This window comes from Schistocerca cancellata, chromosome 6 (genome assembly GCF_023864275.1).
Source record: "Schistocerca cancellata isolate TAMUIC-IGC-003103 chromosome 6, iqSchCanc2.1, whole genome shotgun sequence".
Classification (NCBI taxonomy): Eukaryota; Metazoa; Arthropoda; class Insecta; order Orthoptera; family Acrididae; genus Schistocerca; species Schistocerca cancellata.
In genome coordinates, this window is record NC_064631.1 from 247,756,638 (window position 1) to 247,774,827 (window position 18,190).

The window sequence follows — 18,190 nt, forward strand, 5'->3', positions numbered from 1 at the left end:
TAAGCAAGGTAGACTAATTTTCATGTCGAATGATCACTCACTTCAAATACTATTCGAATAGTAAAAATGGCAGCATTAAGTCTTTGAACAAGATCCTGAAGGTGGGCTTTCCATTACCGTTTACTGTCTATCTAAACACCTAGAAATTTGAACAGTTCAGTTTCACTAATCACATGCCCGTTCTGAGAAATTAGAATGTCTGGTTTTGTTGAATTGTGTGTTAGAAACTGTAAAAACTGAGTCTTACTGTGAGTTAGTACTAGTTTATTTTCTACAAGCCACGAACTTAGGTCATGAACTGCAATATTTGAAACCGGGCCAATGTTGCACACATCCTTTACTACCAAGCCGGGGTCATCAGCAAACAGAAATATTTTAGAGTTTTCCATAATACTAGAGGGCATATCATTTATATAAATAAGGAGCAGGATCCCTAGGGCACCCCCCCCCCCCACTTGACTGTACCCCACTTAGACACCACATCACAGTCATTCTCACCATTGTGAATAATTAACTTTTGCTGTCTGTTGCTACAGTAAGAGGTGAACCAATTGTTAGCTACTCCCCGTATTCCGTAATGGTCCAACTCCTTTAGCAATATTTTGTGATCAACTCAATGAAATGCCTTAGTTAAATCAAAAAATATGTCCAGCATTCGAATCCTTTTGTTTAGCCCATCCAGTACCTCACAGAGAAAAGAGAATATAGCATTTTCTGTTGATAAAGGACTTGTAAATCCAAACTGTACATTTGATAGCAAATCATGTGATATAAAATGATCAATTATCCTTACATGCACAATCTTGTCAATGACTTTAACAATCATTGGTGGCACAGAAATAGGTCTAAAATTGTCTACATTATCCTTTTCTTATTTTTTTATAAAGTGGCTTTACTACTGAGTACTTTAATCTTTCTGGAAACTGACCATTCCTAAAGGAAAAATTACAAGTATGGCTAAATAAAGGTCTAACATGTGCAGCACAGTACTTTAATATTCTGCTAGGCACTCTGTCATATCCAGAAGAGTCCTTGGTCTTCAGTGTTTTTATTATTGACTGTCCCCCCACCCCCCAACCATCTTTATCACAGAGGAGTATTTCAGACATCAATCTTGGAAAGGCATTTGCCAAGAAAGTTATGATTCCCTGTAGAAACAAAATTTTTTTGTAATTCACCACAATGCTCAGAAAATGATTGTTAAATACTGTACATATATCTGATTTATCAGTAACAGAAATATTTTTACTACGAACTGACTTTATATCATCGATCTTGTGCTGCTGACCAGACACTTCCTTCACAACCGACCATATGGCTTTAATTTTATCCTGTGAATCAGGTATTCTATTTGCATAACACATACCGTTTGGCTTCCTAATAACATTTTTAAGCACCTTACAGTACTGTTTGTAATGGGCTACTGCAGCTTCATTGTGACTGCTACTAACATTTTGATATAATTCCCACTTTAAACCTACATGATATCCTTATACCATTAGTCAGCCACATGGGCTGCCCATTACTGCTAGTACCCCGTTTAGAACATTCTAATTGAAAGCAACTCTCAAAGAGCATGAGAAATGTGTCAAGGAAAGTATTATATTTGTCATCCATGTTATCGGCACTATTAACCTCCTGCCACTCTTGTTCCATGACAGATGCAGATAATTCAGGAGGGGTGAGTGCTTTAGACTAGAGGTTGTGCGCACTGTATTGTTGTGACTGTTTTTTGTGATTGTGAGTTATTTTTGGTCGGAGGCAGTGATGAAGGCTGTGGGATGTTAAGGAGCTTGGCTAAGTTTGGTTTGTAGAAGAAGAATAGTGGTTGATGGTATGGCTGTTTGGGGAGCTGAACTGTTGAGGAAATTTAGGAGAAGGTGGTATAGCTTTTGAAGTGAAGTTTGGCATGTTGTCACAGTCTGAAGTTGGCTTGGTGGATGATGCCATCCAAGGAAACATGAGGGGCGGATAACTGCAGTATTTTGTGAAAAGTGAGAAGTCTGGTGGTGTGAAAATTGGCAGATGAGGCATATAGGTCACAGATTAGTCAGGTAAGTGCAAGAGATTGCTGTGTTTGAAACTGTAAAAGAGCCTAATGTAGAGGAGGATTACATTAGAGTAGGACTACATCCAAAAATGAGAACTTCAAATGTTAGACCTTTGGGAGTAACTCCAAGGGACAAGCAGGTTTTAAGAAACAGTATGTGGGATCTAAGTTTTGATAGTGCAAAAGCATGTTTTTGAAAAGAGGACCTCTGCCTTCGCTGGAAGTAATTATCTTACCAGCCTAATTCAAAAACAGATTTCCCAGGCCATCGCATCCAATCCTGAATGTATTAATCAGCTACTTCGATAAGGCCATGACTTTCTAAAATCATGCCCTGAAATGAGATCCTTTCTGTCTGAGATTTTGCCCACCACACCTGCAATAGCTTTTCGTCACCCTCCCATTCTCCATAACATCCTTGTCAGACCCTATGCTCCTTCTGCACCCATCTCCCAACCCTATGGCTCCTACCACTGTGACCATCCTCACTGCACAACTTACTCTATGCACCCTCCTTCCACCATCTATACCAGCCCTGTAACTGGCAAAACATGTACTATCAAAGGCAGATCCACCTGTGAAACGACACGTCATATACCAGTTATGTAAACTGTGTTCAGGCTTTTACACTGCTGTGGCTACTACCCATTTATCAGTTACGATGAATAGGCATAGGCATAAGGTTTGTACCAGCAACACACAATATCTTGTTGCAGAGCATGCTCTGCAATGTGACAGTCATGACCTCTGTGCCTGTTTCACTACGCGCACCATCTAGATTCTTCCCGTACACCAGTTTCGCAGAACTCGACAGATATCCTTGGTTCTCGCCACCCACCTTGCCTTAATTTATGTTAATTCCTTCCGTTTCAGCATTTCTTCACGGTAACTACTCCTTTCTTCACTCCATTTTAGTTTTCTACATCTTTCGTTTTCTGATCAGTCATTTTACGCCGTCCCCCCTCCCACCTCTGTTACATGCAATGCACTTAGATTTTCACTTTTATTAATTCATGCATGATGTTTATTAGTAATCTTTGTCTTGCATATTACCCTGACTTCCACCTTTAAGCTCTCTCTCTGGTGCATTTCCCAATAATCAGTCTTTCCTTCTCATCCCATCTGATAAGTCTCTCATGACCTGTGGTTTGACCTTTCCAAACTATATCTCTTTTCCTAAACTTCTCCAGTCCTTTTCCTTCACCGCTCTTCCTTCCCATTCAACTCTGCTGCTGGAAGGAGCCCCTGGCTCTGAACGCTTACATAAGTTAAACCTATTTGTGTGTATGTGATCTCCTATTGCAGCTTGGTGATTAGATTTTTTTATCTATCCAATTACAGTTAATAGAACATGTTCTTAAAATTTGAGAACATTTATATATTAGATAAAATGCAGTATTAGTAATTGATGTGTGACTGCAGTTATTTTTCTTTGATCTACCGTATACAGGAACAAGGCCTTTGCCTTTCTTAGAAATTTAAAGAAACAGTCCAACCTCCTTCAGAGTTGTATTTAAAAATGATGAATAGCCTCCTTGGCCAATGCGAATAACTTTTAATTAACTTAGTACATGTACCAGCCATTATTTATGAAGTTGGTTTTGTCACCTTACTTGTCTTTGGTACCATAAAAATTTCTTCTGTGAGTCAGCACGGGGGAAGTGTAATAGGACTGCTCTTGATCTGATGGATAGAGTGAGCAGAATCTGCAAGTGTTCGCTGACGATGCTGTAGTGTACAGCAGAGTGTCATCAGTGTGTGACTGTTGGAAAATACAGGATGACATAGAATTTCTATGTGGTATGGTGAATGACAGCTACCTCTATATTTAGACAAATCTGAATTAATACAGATGAGTAAGTATATGGTATTGGTGATGACTGCTTGACAAGGTCATGATGATCAAACCTCATATGTGTAATGTAGCAAAGCAGTATGATATGAAATGGAATGAGCTCATTTGATCAGCAGTGGGGAAGGAAAATGGTAGACTTCAGTTACTAGTCAATGGAGATCACATGTAGACCACTAGTACAAGTACTGCTTTGTGTTTGGGATCCAAGCCATGTCAGATCAAAGAAAAACATTGACGTAATTTAGAGCCGTACTACTAGATTTGTTATCAGCAGGTTCGATCAAAATGCAAATTCTTCCCTTGTCTCTCATACTTATTGTGATCTGCATTTGTAATTTAATTTCCATTTCTTCATTCATTGAGGAATGCTGTATATCTGTATATACGAGGGTTGTACCAAAAGTAAGGTTCCAAATGAGCTACAGTCTTGAAGGAAGATGATAGGCAAAATCTGACAACAGTGCCGTGTGCAGTGGTTCCCCCACTCTCAAGCCCACCCGTCCGCGATTCGCTACGTCATTCAGTGCTGGCTTGGCAGCCATCAGAAATGGAAGTGTTGATCACTGCTCTCGCCAAGTGTGAGGTTCGAGCAGTAATCTGGTTTTTCCATGCAAGGAAGTTACTGCATGTGGAGATTCATTGGCAACTGACTGAGGTTTATGGTGAAGAGTGCATGTCCATTCATCATGTCCGCAAATGTTGCAGGGCTTTTGCCGAGGGTTGCACGGAAGTTCACTATGAAGAACAAAGTGGAAGACCGCCAGTTTTGGACGCAATTGTCCAGATGATCAACAGTGAGCTGCTCAAAGTAGCTTCCCATGGCACAATTGAAACAGCTTTAACAGCAATGTTGGGGTATCACAGGATGTGTGCTTGCTGCATCCCCTGGATGCTGACGGACGGACGGAAGGGAGCACTCCTCATTGATATCATGCAACCTGGGATGACAGTAAACTCAAACAGATATTGTGAAACATTGACCCAACTCCAGCGAGCAATCCAGAATTGACGGAGAAGATGACTATTGGAGGGGGTAGCGCTTCTTCACAACAATGCGCGACCACACATCACTCGTCAAATACAGAATCTTTTGAAGAAATTTGGGTGGACTGTTATGCCGCATCCCCCGTACAGCCTGGACATAGCCCCCAGTGATTATCATCTCTTCCCCAAGCGAAAGGAACACTTCGGTGGCAAACGCTTCAAGAGTGATGACGAAGTCTGAGCAGAGGTCACAAGCTTCCTCAGCTGGTTGGCAGGAGACTTCTTCAACTTAGGAATACAAAAGCTGGAGACCGTCTTCAAAAGTCTGTCGAAAAAAATTGAGACTGTGATTAAGAATAGCTTGGTAGGCAGTTGAAGAGGCATGGACATCCCTAAAAAGAACAATTACAGAAATTGGAAACAAAAACATAGGTATGAAGAAGCCAACTGCGAAGACATTATGGGTAACAGAAAAATTAAGTTGATCAGCAAAAGACGGAAGGAACAAAAATGATAAGGAATATTCAGGCAAACAGAAATAAGTCTCTTAGGAATGAAATAAATAGGAAGTGCAGGGAAGCTAAGATGAAATGACTGCTTGAAAAATGTGAAGAAATTGAAAAATAATGATTGGAAGGAATGACTCAGCATATAAAAGTTCAAAATAACCTTCAATCAAATTAAAAACAAGGACAATAACATGAAAGAGTGCAGAGTGGGAGTTCCACTATTAAATGCAGAAGAGAGAGCAAATGGGTGGAAAGAGTACATTGAAGTTCTCTGTGACAGGAAAGACTTGTCTGATGAAGTGCTACAAGAAGAAACAGGAGGCGACAGGGAAGAGATAGGGGATCTGGTATTAGAATCATAATTTAAATGAGCTTTGGAAGACTTAATGTCAAATAATGCAGAAGGGATAGATAATGTTCCATCACAATTTCTAAAATCATTGGGGGAAGTGGTAATGGAATGACTATTCACATTGCTATTTTAACAAATAAAAAATAAAATATAAAATAATAATATATAATAGTAATTTGTAATAATAATAATAATTATTGTTGTTTGATTTTTTGGGTAAGTAATTGAGAGATTCAAATTTACGCCGTGAATTTATCGAGCTTCGCACGTCCGAAGATGTACGGAGCGTAGCCAGGGCTTATTATGTATTTTTTGTAGACAAAGTATGATATCTGTCCTCAGCTTCAATCATGAAAATGGAGTTACTAAAACTACTAAAATAAAGAAAAGCATACGATGAAATAAAACATATATTCATTTTAACATATACATTACGATACAAATGACACTTGCGTAAAATTCCAAGTAAATAATTGCAGATAATTCACAAATGAGAGCGACTTATTAATTCCGCGCCTCTTTTCTGCAAATAAATGTCAATATGGCTAACTGTGGAGCCACACAAAATATTACATCCTTCTAGGACAACGGGTGACATAAGAGCGTGCTGTTGCCTACTGGCTGTGACAAGAGAGCGGTGTTAATTGCTTCATTTTGCATTCTCTTGTCTTAAAAAATCGATACATATAATCTAAGTTAACAAAATTAAATATTGTCTGTGCTCAAGTGCAAATGGTTCCTTAAAGTATGTAGTACATATAAGACAGGTGATATACCCTGTCTTTCTGAGAAACATCATCCACACAATTATGAAGATCGCAAGAACCAACAAGTGCAAGAATTATCACACAATCGGCTAAACAACTCGTGCATCCAAGTTGCTGACAAGAATAATGTACAGAAGAACTGAAAAGAAAGTAGAGAATCCGTTAGATGATGATCAATTTGGCTTTAGGAAAGCTAAAAGCACCACTGAGGCAGTTTGGATATTGTATTTTATAATGAAAGCAAGACTGAAGGAAAGTGGAAAATCAAGACACATTTATAGGATTTGCTGATCTGCAAAAAACATTCAGCAATGTAAAACGGTGCAAGTTGTTGGATTTTCTGAGAAAAGTAGGGGTAAGCTGTAGGGAAAGGTGGGTAATATACAATATGTACAAGAACCAAGAAGGAAGAATAAGACTGGAAGGCCAAGAAAAAGTGCTTGGATTAAAGATGATATAAGACAGGCACTACTGTCGATGAAATAATGACTGAAATAAAAGAAAGGTTCAATGGGATTAAAATTCAGGGTGAAAGTATATTGGTGATAAGATTCCTTTGATGACATTGCTGTTGTTGTTGTTGTCTTCAGTCCTGAGACTGGTTTGATGCAGCTCTCCATGCTACTCTATCCTGTGTAAGCTTCTTCATCTCTCAGTACTTACTGCAACCTACATCCTTCTGAATCTGCTTAGTGTATTCATCTCCTGGTCTCCTTCTACGATTTCTACCCTCCACGCTGCCCTCCAATGCTAAATTTGTGATCCCTTGATGCCTCAGAACATGTCCTACCAACTGGTCCCTTCTTCTTGTCAAGTTGTGCCTCCTCAATCCTATTCAATACCTCCTCATTAGTTATGTGATCTATCCATCTAATCTTCAGCATTCTTCTGTAGCACCACATTTCGAAAGCTTCTATTCTCTTCTTGTCCAAACTATTTATCGTCCATGTTTCACTTCCATACATGGCTACACTCCATACAAATACTTTCAGAAACGACTTCCTGACACTTAAATCTATACTCGATGTCAACAAATTTCTCTTCTTCAGAAACGCTTTCCTTGCCATTGCCAGTCTACATTTTATATCCTCTCTACTACGACCATCATCAGTTATTTTGCTCCCCAAATAGCAAAACTCCTTTACTACTTTAAGTGTCTCATTTCCTAAATTAAATTCCCTCAGCATCGCCCGACTTAATTCGACTACATTCCATTATCTTCGTTTTGCTTTTGTTGATGTTCATCTTATATCCTCCTTTCAAGACACTGTCCATTCCATTCAACTGCTCTTCCAAGTCCTTTGCTGACTGACAGAATTACAATGTCATCGGCGAACCTCAACGTTTTTATTTCTCCTCCATGGACTTTAATACCTACTCCGAATCTTTCTTTTGTTTCCTTTACTGCTTGCTCAATATACAGATTGAACAGCATCGGGGAGAGGCTACAACCCTGTCTCACTCCCTTCCCAACCACGTCTTCCCTTTCATGCCCCTCGACTCTTATAACTGCCATCTGGTTTCTGTACAAATTGTAAATAGCCTTTCACTCCCTGTATTTTACCCCTGCCACCTTTAGAATTTGAAAGAGAGTATTCCAGTCAACATTGTCAAAAGCTTTCTCTAAGTCCACAAATGCTAGAAATGTAGGTTTGCCTTTCCTTAATCTATTTTCTAAGGTAAGTCGTAGGGTCAGTATTGCCTCACGTGTTCCAACATTACTGCGGAATCCAAACTGATCTTCGCCGAGGTCGGCTTCTACCAGTTTTTCCATTCGTCTGTAAAGAATTCGCGTTAGTATTTTGCAGCTGTGACTTATTAAACTGATAGATTGCTATCCTTAGTGTTAGTGATGAAGAGTTACATGATGTGTTGAATGGAATGAACATTCTAATGAGTACAGAATATTGATTGTGAGTAAACCAGAAAAAGACAAAATTGGTGAGAAGTAGCAGAAATGAGAACAGGAGAAACTTAACAGAATTGGAGATCCTGAAGTCGATGAAATGAAGGAATTCTGCTACTTAGGCAGCAAAATAACCCATGATGGACGGATGAAAGTGGACATAAAAAGCAGAGTAGCACTGGCAAAAGGGGCATTCCTGGCTGAAAGAGGTCTACCGGCATCAGACAAAGGCCTTAATTTGAGGAAGAAATTTCTGAAAGTGTACATTTGGAGCAGAGCATTGTATGGTAGTGAAACAACTACTGTGGGAAAACTGGAAAAGAAGAGAATCAAAGCATTTGAGGTTTGGTGCTGCAGAAGAATGTTGAAATTAAATGTACTGATGAGGTTAGGAATGGAGGTGTTCCTTGCAGAATCGGACAGGGAAGGAATATAAGGGAAACACTGACAAGAAGAAGGGACAGGATAATATGATATCTGTTAAGACATTAGGGAATAACTTTCATGGTACTAGAGGGAGCTGCAGGGGCTAAAAATTGTAGAGGAAAACAGTGTGTGGAACATATCCAGCAAATAATTGAAGACATGGTGCGTTGCAAGTGTTACTCTAAGATGAAGAGGTTGGCATAGGAGACGAATTTATGGCTGGCCTCATCAAACCAATCAAAAGACTGATGAGGACTGAAAATTCAACTATTCAACCATAATACTTGACTCCTGTATTTATCACCTACACTCTGTATTATAGTAATAATAAAGTGCTCTTTTAATACCTGTGGTGTCAGATTAGATTTTTTTGGTTTGTGTTTTCCTAAAATAAAATTGTAATATTGTCACAGCCCAAAAACTTTATATGTGACCACTTTCTTTTTTTAATTATTTTTTGATAAACAGGGCAAAAATGTTTTTTGGATTTCCCTAAGCACCTTAAAAGTGAATTAGTGCACTTTTCCATGGAAGACTTTATAGTAAACAGACTTTGTATGAGATCGAAGAATGTTGAGAGTGTAGCACTCCTTCCAGAATGCATAAATGACAAAGTTCCTGTTCATGTTAAGCTATGAGACTTTTTATAAAAATAATACAGCAAAACAGATAACATGAAAGGAGAATTTTAGAAGTCTAAGCCTTTAAAACCAGAGGAGTTTTATTCTAGATTCAAGGAGATCAAAGGAAAGAAGTGGAGATTGTTCACTCCCCTGTTCAAGGAGTGAATTGCTAAACGTCTTTGTAATAAAGATGGTTGTTGAATTTATTGAATATAAATGGGTGACCATAACTGAATTTTCTGTTTCAGGATTCTCTTCCATTTCCACAAAAATGATTCTACTCACATCAGAGCAAAAGTATCACCTCCCAGACTGAACGGAGCACGTTTAGGAGTGTTTGGGACTCGTTCACCACATCGACCTTGTCCAGTTGGGCTTTCTCTTGTCTGCATTGACCGTGTTGAAGGTTTGTTTTCATCCACAAATTCTATGCATGGTAATCATAAAGTTATAACTACCGTTTGGAAAAAAAATTGTACAATTAATTTTTGTTTATTTGTTGGTGCATGTCTGCAGTCTTGGTTAACATTGAAATCCCCACACCACGGTACATTGACATATTGCTTGAGGAGCCAAAACAAAATGGCATGGAGATTTTGATATGTACTAGGGTTGCAAACACACTTCCAAACAAACAAAAAAGTAATGAGATAACTTTTTTCCTTAGATCAGGGCTTAACAACTGGCCGGTTTTGAGCGCAAGTACTCGCGTCTGCTCAGGCACGTGCTCGTGAGCAGGTGCAAGGTCGCGGAGTAGGGAGGGAGGGGAAATGCGCGTGCATGTTTGAATAGGGCCGCAGCGTGCCTATTGAATTCGCGCCGACTGTGTAACGTTTAAAGTACTACGATCAGCTCTAACAGTCAATTCGCTGGTTAAGAATCATGTCAAGTCGCCGTTGTTGCAACCCCAACCATGCTTTCGCAGTTCAACCCCCATTGGGAGGAATTGTATCTGTTTACAGAAAAAGATGGTCTTGCAAAATGTTTAGTATGTCACAAAACGCTGAATTCTTTTAGGAAATTTAATTTGCAGCGACATTATATGTCGTACCACGCGAAAGACTACGGAAGTGGAAAATGTGATGGACCAGATCGTGCACAGGAAGTTATTAAACTTAAAAGGAAGCTATCCGAAGAAGATCTGGACGACGAAGAAAAATCAACTGAGGCAGCTCTCAGAGTGAGTTACAAAATTGCTTTGCTTTTAGCAAAATCCCTGCACCCCTTCACTGATGGCTATTTGATAAAAGAATGTTTGGTGGTTGCAGCAGAACATTTGTGTCCATCTCAAGTTGAGCAGTTTCGGATTGTGCCATTATCTAACATGACCATTATGCGTTGCATACAGGACATGGCAGACGGCATGCAGAGGCAGCTTGCAAATATCTGTAAAGATTTTATGGCGTATTCTCTAGCTCTGAACGAAACTGTTGATATCACTGGAACAGCGCAGCTTGCTATATTTATTAGAGGTGTTAATAGAGATCTTCAGGTGAGGGAGGAGCTCCTCGATGTAAGAGCCATGAAGAACACTACAATCGGAGGTGATATTTTAAGTAGTGTTGAAGAAAGTGTTGAAAATATAGGATTGTCGTGGAATTCTTTAGTTTCAGCGTCTGCAGACGGTGCACCAGTGATGACAGGGAAAAAAATGAGGTTTCGTTGCGCTGTTGAAGGAGAAAATGCAAAAACTGACCGTGCCGAATGGAAATAAGGGGCGTTCACTGTGTGATCCACCAGGAAAACTTATGTGCAAAGAGTATCACTCTAAAAAGTGTGATGAGTGTTGTTGTTCGTACAACCAATTATGTAAGGAAGCATGGGCTACAACACAGACAATTTAAAAGCTTTCTTGAGGATGTAGAAAGCCAGTATGGTAGCCTGCCTTATTACAGCAAGGTCCACTGGCTTAGTCGTGGCAAATTATTAAATCGATTTTTTTGCCTATTAGATGAGATAAATATGTTCATGGAAATAAATAACATGTGTGTTCCTGAATTGAAAGAGCCTTCATGGAAATGTGATCTCGGCGTTCTTAGCAGATTTAACTAGCCATCTGAATGCTTTGAACATTTCACTACAAGGTAAAGATCTGCTAATTATTCATTTCATAGATCGAATACGAGCTTTTAAAATGAAATTGACACTTTGGGTGAGTCAGCTAGAAACAGGAAATCTAGCTCATTTTCCTAAATTATCATCCATGCAAGATGTTCAAACAAATTTCGGGCTTGCAGCCGGTCGTCGTTCAATACTTCGCACGATATTTCAACTGGGCACCTGCCAGTCATCTTCAGGTGAGCCGTCGCAGACTGGCAAGAACGTCGTCCGTTCCGCAATATATAGTGTACTGTAACTATTCTGCGCATGCGTCGAAAGCTTGATAGTTGAACCACACTGCCCGCCGGCAGCGCCCTCGCTGGTGGAATAGCGGAGCTCAGTCGCCCTCTGCGTTGCTGTTTCCCACGGTGGTCGACACAATCTGTCGTCTTCGATTTGAGCAAATCGTGGAGATGATGGGATTCCATGCACTGTCCAGCTGGTAGCCGCTGTCACGGTTTAACAGATTTTCCGCCAGTCGTATTTCTACGGATTCTTTAATAATGGAGTCCCAGAAAGACGTTGCTGTGGACAAAATCATTGTTTTCTCATACTCCATTGAATGGCCAGTAGAAATACAATGTTCAGCAATAGCGGACTTGCTTGGCTGCAAAAGGCGGGTGTAACATTGATGTTCAGTGCAGCGTTCTTTCACGGTGCGTGTGGTTTGACCTATGTAAGCCATACCACATTGGCACAGTATCTTGTAAATTCCGGCCTTTCGTAGTAACAGATTGTCCTTAACTGATCCCACAAGGTCCGCAATCTTCGATGGTGGGCGGAAAACCACTTTTACCTGAAATTTTCGGAGGATTCTTGCTATTTTAAACGAAGTGTTGCCAACGAAAGAAAGAAAAGCTAAAGATTGTTCATTAATAAGTATTTTGAGTGGTGTTGTAGAAGCTGTACGACGTCTTCCTTTGGGTGTTGCAGACGAAATAAGAAGGGAAACTTGCCATGCTCTGTTGAAGGCTCCTACTCAACGCAATAATTTAACCTCTGCAGAAAGGGCTGCATTACGAAATCTGAGAGAGGACCCTGACGTAGTGTTATTGAAAGCTGGCAAAGGTAATGCAACTGTTTTGTTACCTCGTGGTGTGTATAAAGATAAGATGTATGGTCTGTTAAGTGACTCTACCTGTAGGAGGATTGATTACGATCCTACAGAACGTGTGCAACGAAAAACTTCAGCACTATTAAATTCCTCCTCCTTACCACAAGAGACCATCAAGAGGTTAAGACCACATGGTTGTGTACCTCCAAGACTGTATGGCCTTCCAAAGATTCATAAAGAGGGTCTTCCTCTGCGTCCAATAGTGAGCAACATTGGAGCTCCTACATATGATTTAGCTAAACATCTCGCTTCCTTACTGAGACTTTTCGTAGGCAAGTGCTCACATCACATACGAAACTCAGCTGATTTTATCAATCGACTGGGGGTTCTTCGTCTTAGCAGTGTAGACCTTCTAGTATGTTTTGATGTAGTCTCACTTTTTACAAAAGTTCCTCTTGCAGATTCTTTGACACTGATTGGTAACATGTTTCCTGTTGATATCACTGCTTTGTTCAGGCACGCTCTTTCCTCAACTTATTTTATGTTTAATCAAGAATATTTTGAACAGACTGACGGTGTCGCCATGGGTAGTCCCCCTGTCTCCTTTGGTGGCCAACCTTTTTATGGAGGATTTTGAAGAGAGAGCACTTGAATCAGCTGCCCTGAAACCAACAGTTTTTTGGCGGTATGTGGATGACACTTTCATAGTGTGGCCTCATGGAGAAGATAAATTAATGGAGTTTCTACATCACCTCAACTCTATTCATAGCAGCATCCTGTTCACCATGGAAATAGAGAAAGATGGTTGTTTGCCTTTCTTGGATGTCCTGGTTCGAAGGAAGAATGATGGTTCTCTAGGGCATTCAGTTTACCGGAAACCCACTCATACTGATTTGTACCTGCAAGCATCGAGTTGCCATCACCCATCGCAAACCATAAGTTTGCTTAAAACACTTGTTCATAGAGCTCATACTGTCTCAGATCTAGATAGCTTACCTCAAGAACTCGCCCATCTAAAGACAGTATTCAGCGAAAATGGGTATTCCATCCGGCAGATTAACAGGGCACTAACAGTTAAAACTAAGAAGCAGGAAGTGAATAAAGAGGAGAACATGCCGGAACAATCTTTAGCTTTTCTTCCTTTTGTTGGCAACACTTCGTGTAAAATAGCAAGAATCCTCCGAAAATTTCAGGTAAAAGTGGTTTTCCGCCGACCATCGAAGATTGCGGACCTTGTGGGATCAGTTAAGGACAATCTGTTACTATGAAAGGCCGGAATTTACAAGATACCGTGCCAATGTGGTATGGCTTACATAGGTCAAACCACACGCACCGTGAAAGAACGCTGCACTGAACATCAATGTTACACCCGCCTTTTGCAGCCAAGCAAGTCCGCTATTGCTGAACATTGTATTTCTACTGGACATTCAATGGAGTATGAGAAAACAATGATTTTGTCCACAGCTTCGTCTTTCTGGGACTCCATTATTAAAGAATCCGTAGAAATACGACTGGCGGAAAATCTGTTAAACTGTGACAGTGGCTACCAGCTGGACAGTGCATGGAATCCCATCATCTCCACGATTTGCTCAAATCGAAGACGACAGATTGCATTGACCACCGTGGCAAACAGCAACGCAGAGGGCGACTGAGTTCCGCTATTCCACCAGCGAGGGCGCTGCCGGCGGGCAGTGTGGTTCAACTATCAAGTTTTCGACGCATGCGCAGAATAGTTACAGTACGCTATATATTGCGGAACGGACGACGTTCTTGCCAGTCTGCGACGGCTCACCTGAAGATGACTGGCAGGTGCCCAGTTGAAATATCATGCGAAGTATTGAACAACGACCGGCTGCAAGCCCGAAATTTGATTGAACAGTCAATTCGCCGGGAAAATTTTAAAATTAACATCCATGCAAGATGTTCACAAAGACTGTGAACGTTATTCACATAGTTTAGTTGCCCTTAAGGAAGAACTTGATCAATGCTTTCAAGATCTGACAGTACTAGACAGTGATTTTGATCCGTTCTCCTCTCCATGTTCAGAGAATATTGAAGAGATTCGTCCTGAGCTGCAACTAGAAATTATTGACCTGCAGTGTGACAGAGAATACGGAGACAAATTTCAGATCAAGAAATCATTTTGGAATTCTGTAGACACTTCCCTCAGGATAGATTTCCTCGTTTACACAAACTGGCGGCTACAATAATATCAATGTTTGGTTCCACGTATGTTTGTGAACGACTGTTCTCTGCAATGAAATGTAACAAGATGCACCTGAGAAACACATTGTCTGATCGAAATTTAAACTGCACGTTGCGCCTACAATGCACAAGAACAATTACTCCGAACATAGATGCAATTTTAAAGGGCAAAAAGTACAAGATAACCGAGAATCCCACACTTCAGTGACACCTTTTATTGTGTAACAGTTCACAAATTAATACAAATGTAGAGGCATACACTAAGCTAATAAAATTATGTGGCACATGTACATTCTCCTTTATTTGCTTCATTTGTCACATTAATAATTCGTGAGTGATATCCCTGCAGGTGGCCGCGGATTTACATTGACTGGCGGCAGCTGTTGTGTGCCCAACGTATCTCTCCCCCCTCTCCGCTCTGATCCGGTAGTGGGGGTAGTGTGCTCGCGCTGCTCCGTGCTCGCGCCTTGCTGCTCATAGCTTGCTCCGCAAGCACGTATGTTGTGAAGCCCTGCCTTAGATGATTTTAAAAACCTTTGAGTACCCCCCTCATAACAGAGTAGTTGGCTCAGAAGAAAAGTTTCCTCTCCAGTACTCTCGTATGCACTTGCTAGTTTAGCCCACAGGAGATGTAGAAATATTTGATTTCATTCCTGCCTACCTACTCCTCCCACTCCTTGTATTTGGTGTTTTGTTACTTGAAATAACATAGTTGAAAAGATTTGAAAAAGTACTTTCAGCAATTTTACCACTTCACTATCCTTTGGATGTATTTTGAATTCAGTTGTGTTAAACAACTTTCTTATTGAATCATCAGACAGCAGATGTCAGTATCTCATGAGCTAGTAAAAATTCTAACAGATTAATGTTTCAGTTTGTCTTGGGCTGTAAGCAGTTCTCTCTTTGACCATCTTGAGTGAGTGTTGGGAACAAGTGAATGAAAACAATCGATCTAGTTGGTTGGTGGAAAACAATTGCACTCATTCTGTTGTAGCTTTACGTATCGATAGAAGTGTTCATTTATTCTTTTGAGTAAAACCGGTCTGTGGGAGCCACTGAATGTAAACAAGCGAAACAGTCAGTTCTAGCGTTACATATTAGTTGGATTATTATACATTCATTTCTTTTGATTGTGAAACCAGTCCGTGTTGGGAGCAACCGAATGAAAACAGTCAACACAATCCAGTGGTGTTTTCTGTACTGACTGTGTTATGCATCTTTGCCGCCCCCCCCCCCCCCCCCCCCCCCCCCTCCCAGGTGAAACCAGTCTTTAGTTTTTTTCTGGGATTGGAAGCATGTATTCATTCGGCATTGAACTGAAACCACTGTTTAGTGGTTTAGTTGACTGAATTACCCAGTTATTCTAGTGAGTTAAACCGATCTGTAGTGCTTTCATTAGGTGAAGTAAAGCAGTGGCATACAAGGTCTGTTCAAGAAATTCTGGAACATTTGTAATTTCGTACCAATGATGTGTTGGAGCGTAATGTGGTTGGCATCCCTGCACATGCCTGTTTTTTGTGTGTAACTGCCAGAAGTTTCATTTTTGTATGTCTGCTAGTTATTGTTCAGTGCTGTAATGAGTGGAACATTGTGCCACACAGTTTGCGAATTTTGAGATGGCAGAGTTAGAGGAGCAATGCGTCTGCTTTAAATTATACGTGAAACTTAAGAAAATCTTTACAGGGACACACCAAATTATGCAGGAAGCCTTCGGTGATGATTGCTTAAGCCGTTCTCTGTGTTGTGAATGGTTCACACAGTTTAAAAACTGCCTAACAGATGTTGAAGATAATCTTCATGTAGGATGCCCTTCGATGTCTACTGATGACGCTCATGCCAGGAACGTCAACAACGTTGGCATGCCAGTCGAAGAATGAATGAAACATTTCAGTTGGATCATGTCATGAAATCCTGAAATAACATCCTGGAATGCATCGAGTTACCACCAAGTTTGTCCCATAGCTCATGAGTCAAGACCAGAAAGACTTTTACCTCCCGATCTGTAAACAGCTTTTGGATCACGCAAATGAAAACGAGAGATTCCTTCAGAGAATCATAACTGGTGGTGAGACGTGGATCTACGTTTATGATATCGAGACCAAGGTTCAATCTTCACAATAGGTTGGGAAAGGTTCTCCAAGACCAAAAAGGGCTCATCAGGTCAAGTCAAATGTCAAAACCATGCTGACAGTTTTCTTTGTCTTTGAAGGATTATTTAATCATGAATTTATGCCACAGGAACAAACTATTAATTGATGTTGCGACACTTGAGAGAAAATGTGAGAACAGCCTGAAATGGGGTGAGACAGTTAATGACTCTTACATCATGACAACACGCCCGCACATTAATTACTGTTGGTGTGTGACTGTTACACAAAAAACGAAATCACTCTGCTGCTTCATCCTCTTTACTCTCCAGACCTGGCCCCTGCAGACTTTTTTCTTATTTCCAATTGAAAGGACAAAGATTTGCAGTGATAGTCGACATAAAAGAAAATTTGAAGATTGCGCTTCATGTGATCCAGCAAGAGGTGGACCAGGACTGCCTCTGGAAATGGAAATGGTGTTGGGAGTACACTTTCAGAAATTTCTTCCTCAAATTAAGGCCTTTGTCTGATACTAGTAGACCTCTTTCAGCCAGGAATGCCCCTTTTGCCAGTGCTACTCTGCTTTTTATGTCCACTTTCATCCGTCCATCATGGGTTATTTTGCTGCCTAAGTAGCAGAATTCCTTCATTTCATCGACTTCAGGATCTCCAATTCTGTTAAGTTTCTCCTGTTCTCATTTCTGCTACTTCTCACCAATTTTGTCTTTTTCTGGTTTACTCACAATCAATATTCTGTACTCATTAGAATGTTCATTCCATTCAACACATCTTGTAACTCTTTATCACTTACACTAAGGATAACAGTGTCATCATTGGGAGTGGTGTATCAGTTGTGGAGGAGAGTATTTCAAAGGAAGATATGTACAATAAGTAAAAGGTAAGGGTAGAAAAAATTTGTGGATTAAGTTCCAGAATTTTTTGGGAGGGTAGCCCCACCTCATGTGTATGTGAAGACCAGTGGACCCAAGTCAAAATAAGCAATATAAATTCTCCTGTGATTATGTACTGAAAGAAAAATTCTTCTTTTCACCACTTAAAACTGAGATATAAACTGCTGTGCATTAAATCATTCCAAGTGCAATTAGCAACATGTAACTAGTGAAAGCTTCATTGGGAGTACAAAGTTGAGCAAGCATAAAAGTTCTGTTAGGGATATGTGAACAAGAAAGGATACATAGCAGATCTTTCTGATTGTTTGCATTTTGTTTTACTCAAAAGGTGCAAAGATGTCTATTAATTACAAAAAATCTA

The 18,190-nt window shown here is 40.3% G+C and overlaps 1 protein-coding gene across 1 annotated transcript in view; it reads left to right on the forward strand.

The window, feature by feature from the left end:
• Nucleotides 1–18,190, forward strand: part of LOC126191381 (tRNA (adenine(37)-N6)-methyltransferase) — a 103,242-nt gene that overhangs the window by 38,091 nt on the left and 46,961 nt on the right. Inside the window, exon 3 of the mRNA XM_049932233.1 lies at nt 9,721–9,878. Coding sequence (XP_049788190.1) covers nt 9,721–9,878 — 158 coding nt within the window. The remainder of the gene's footprint in view (nt 1–9,720; nt 9,879–18,190) is intronic.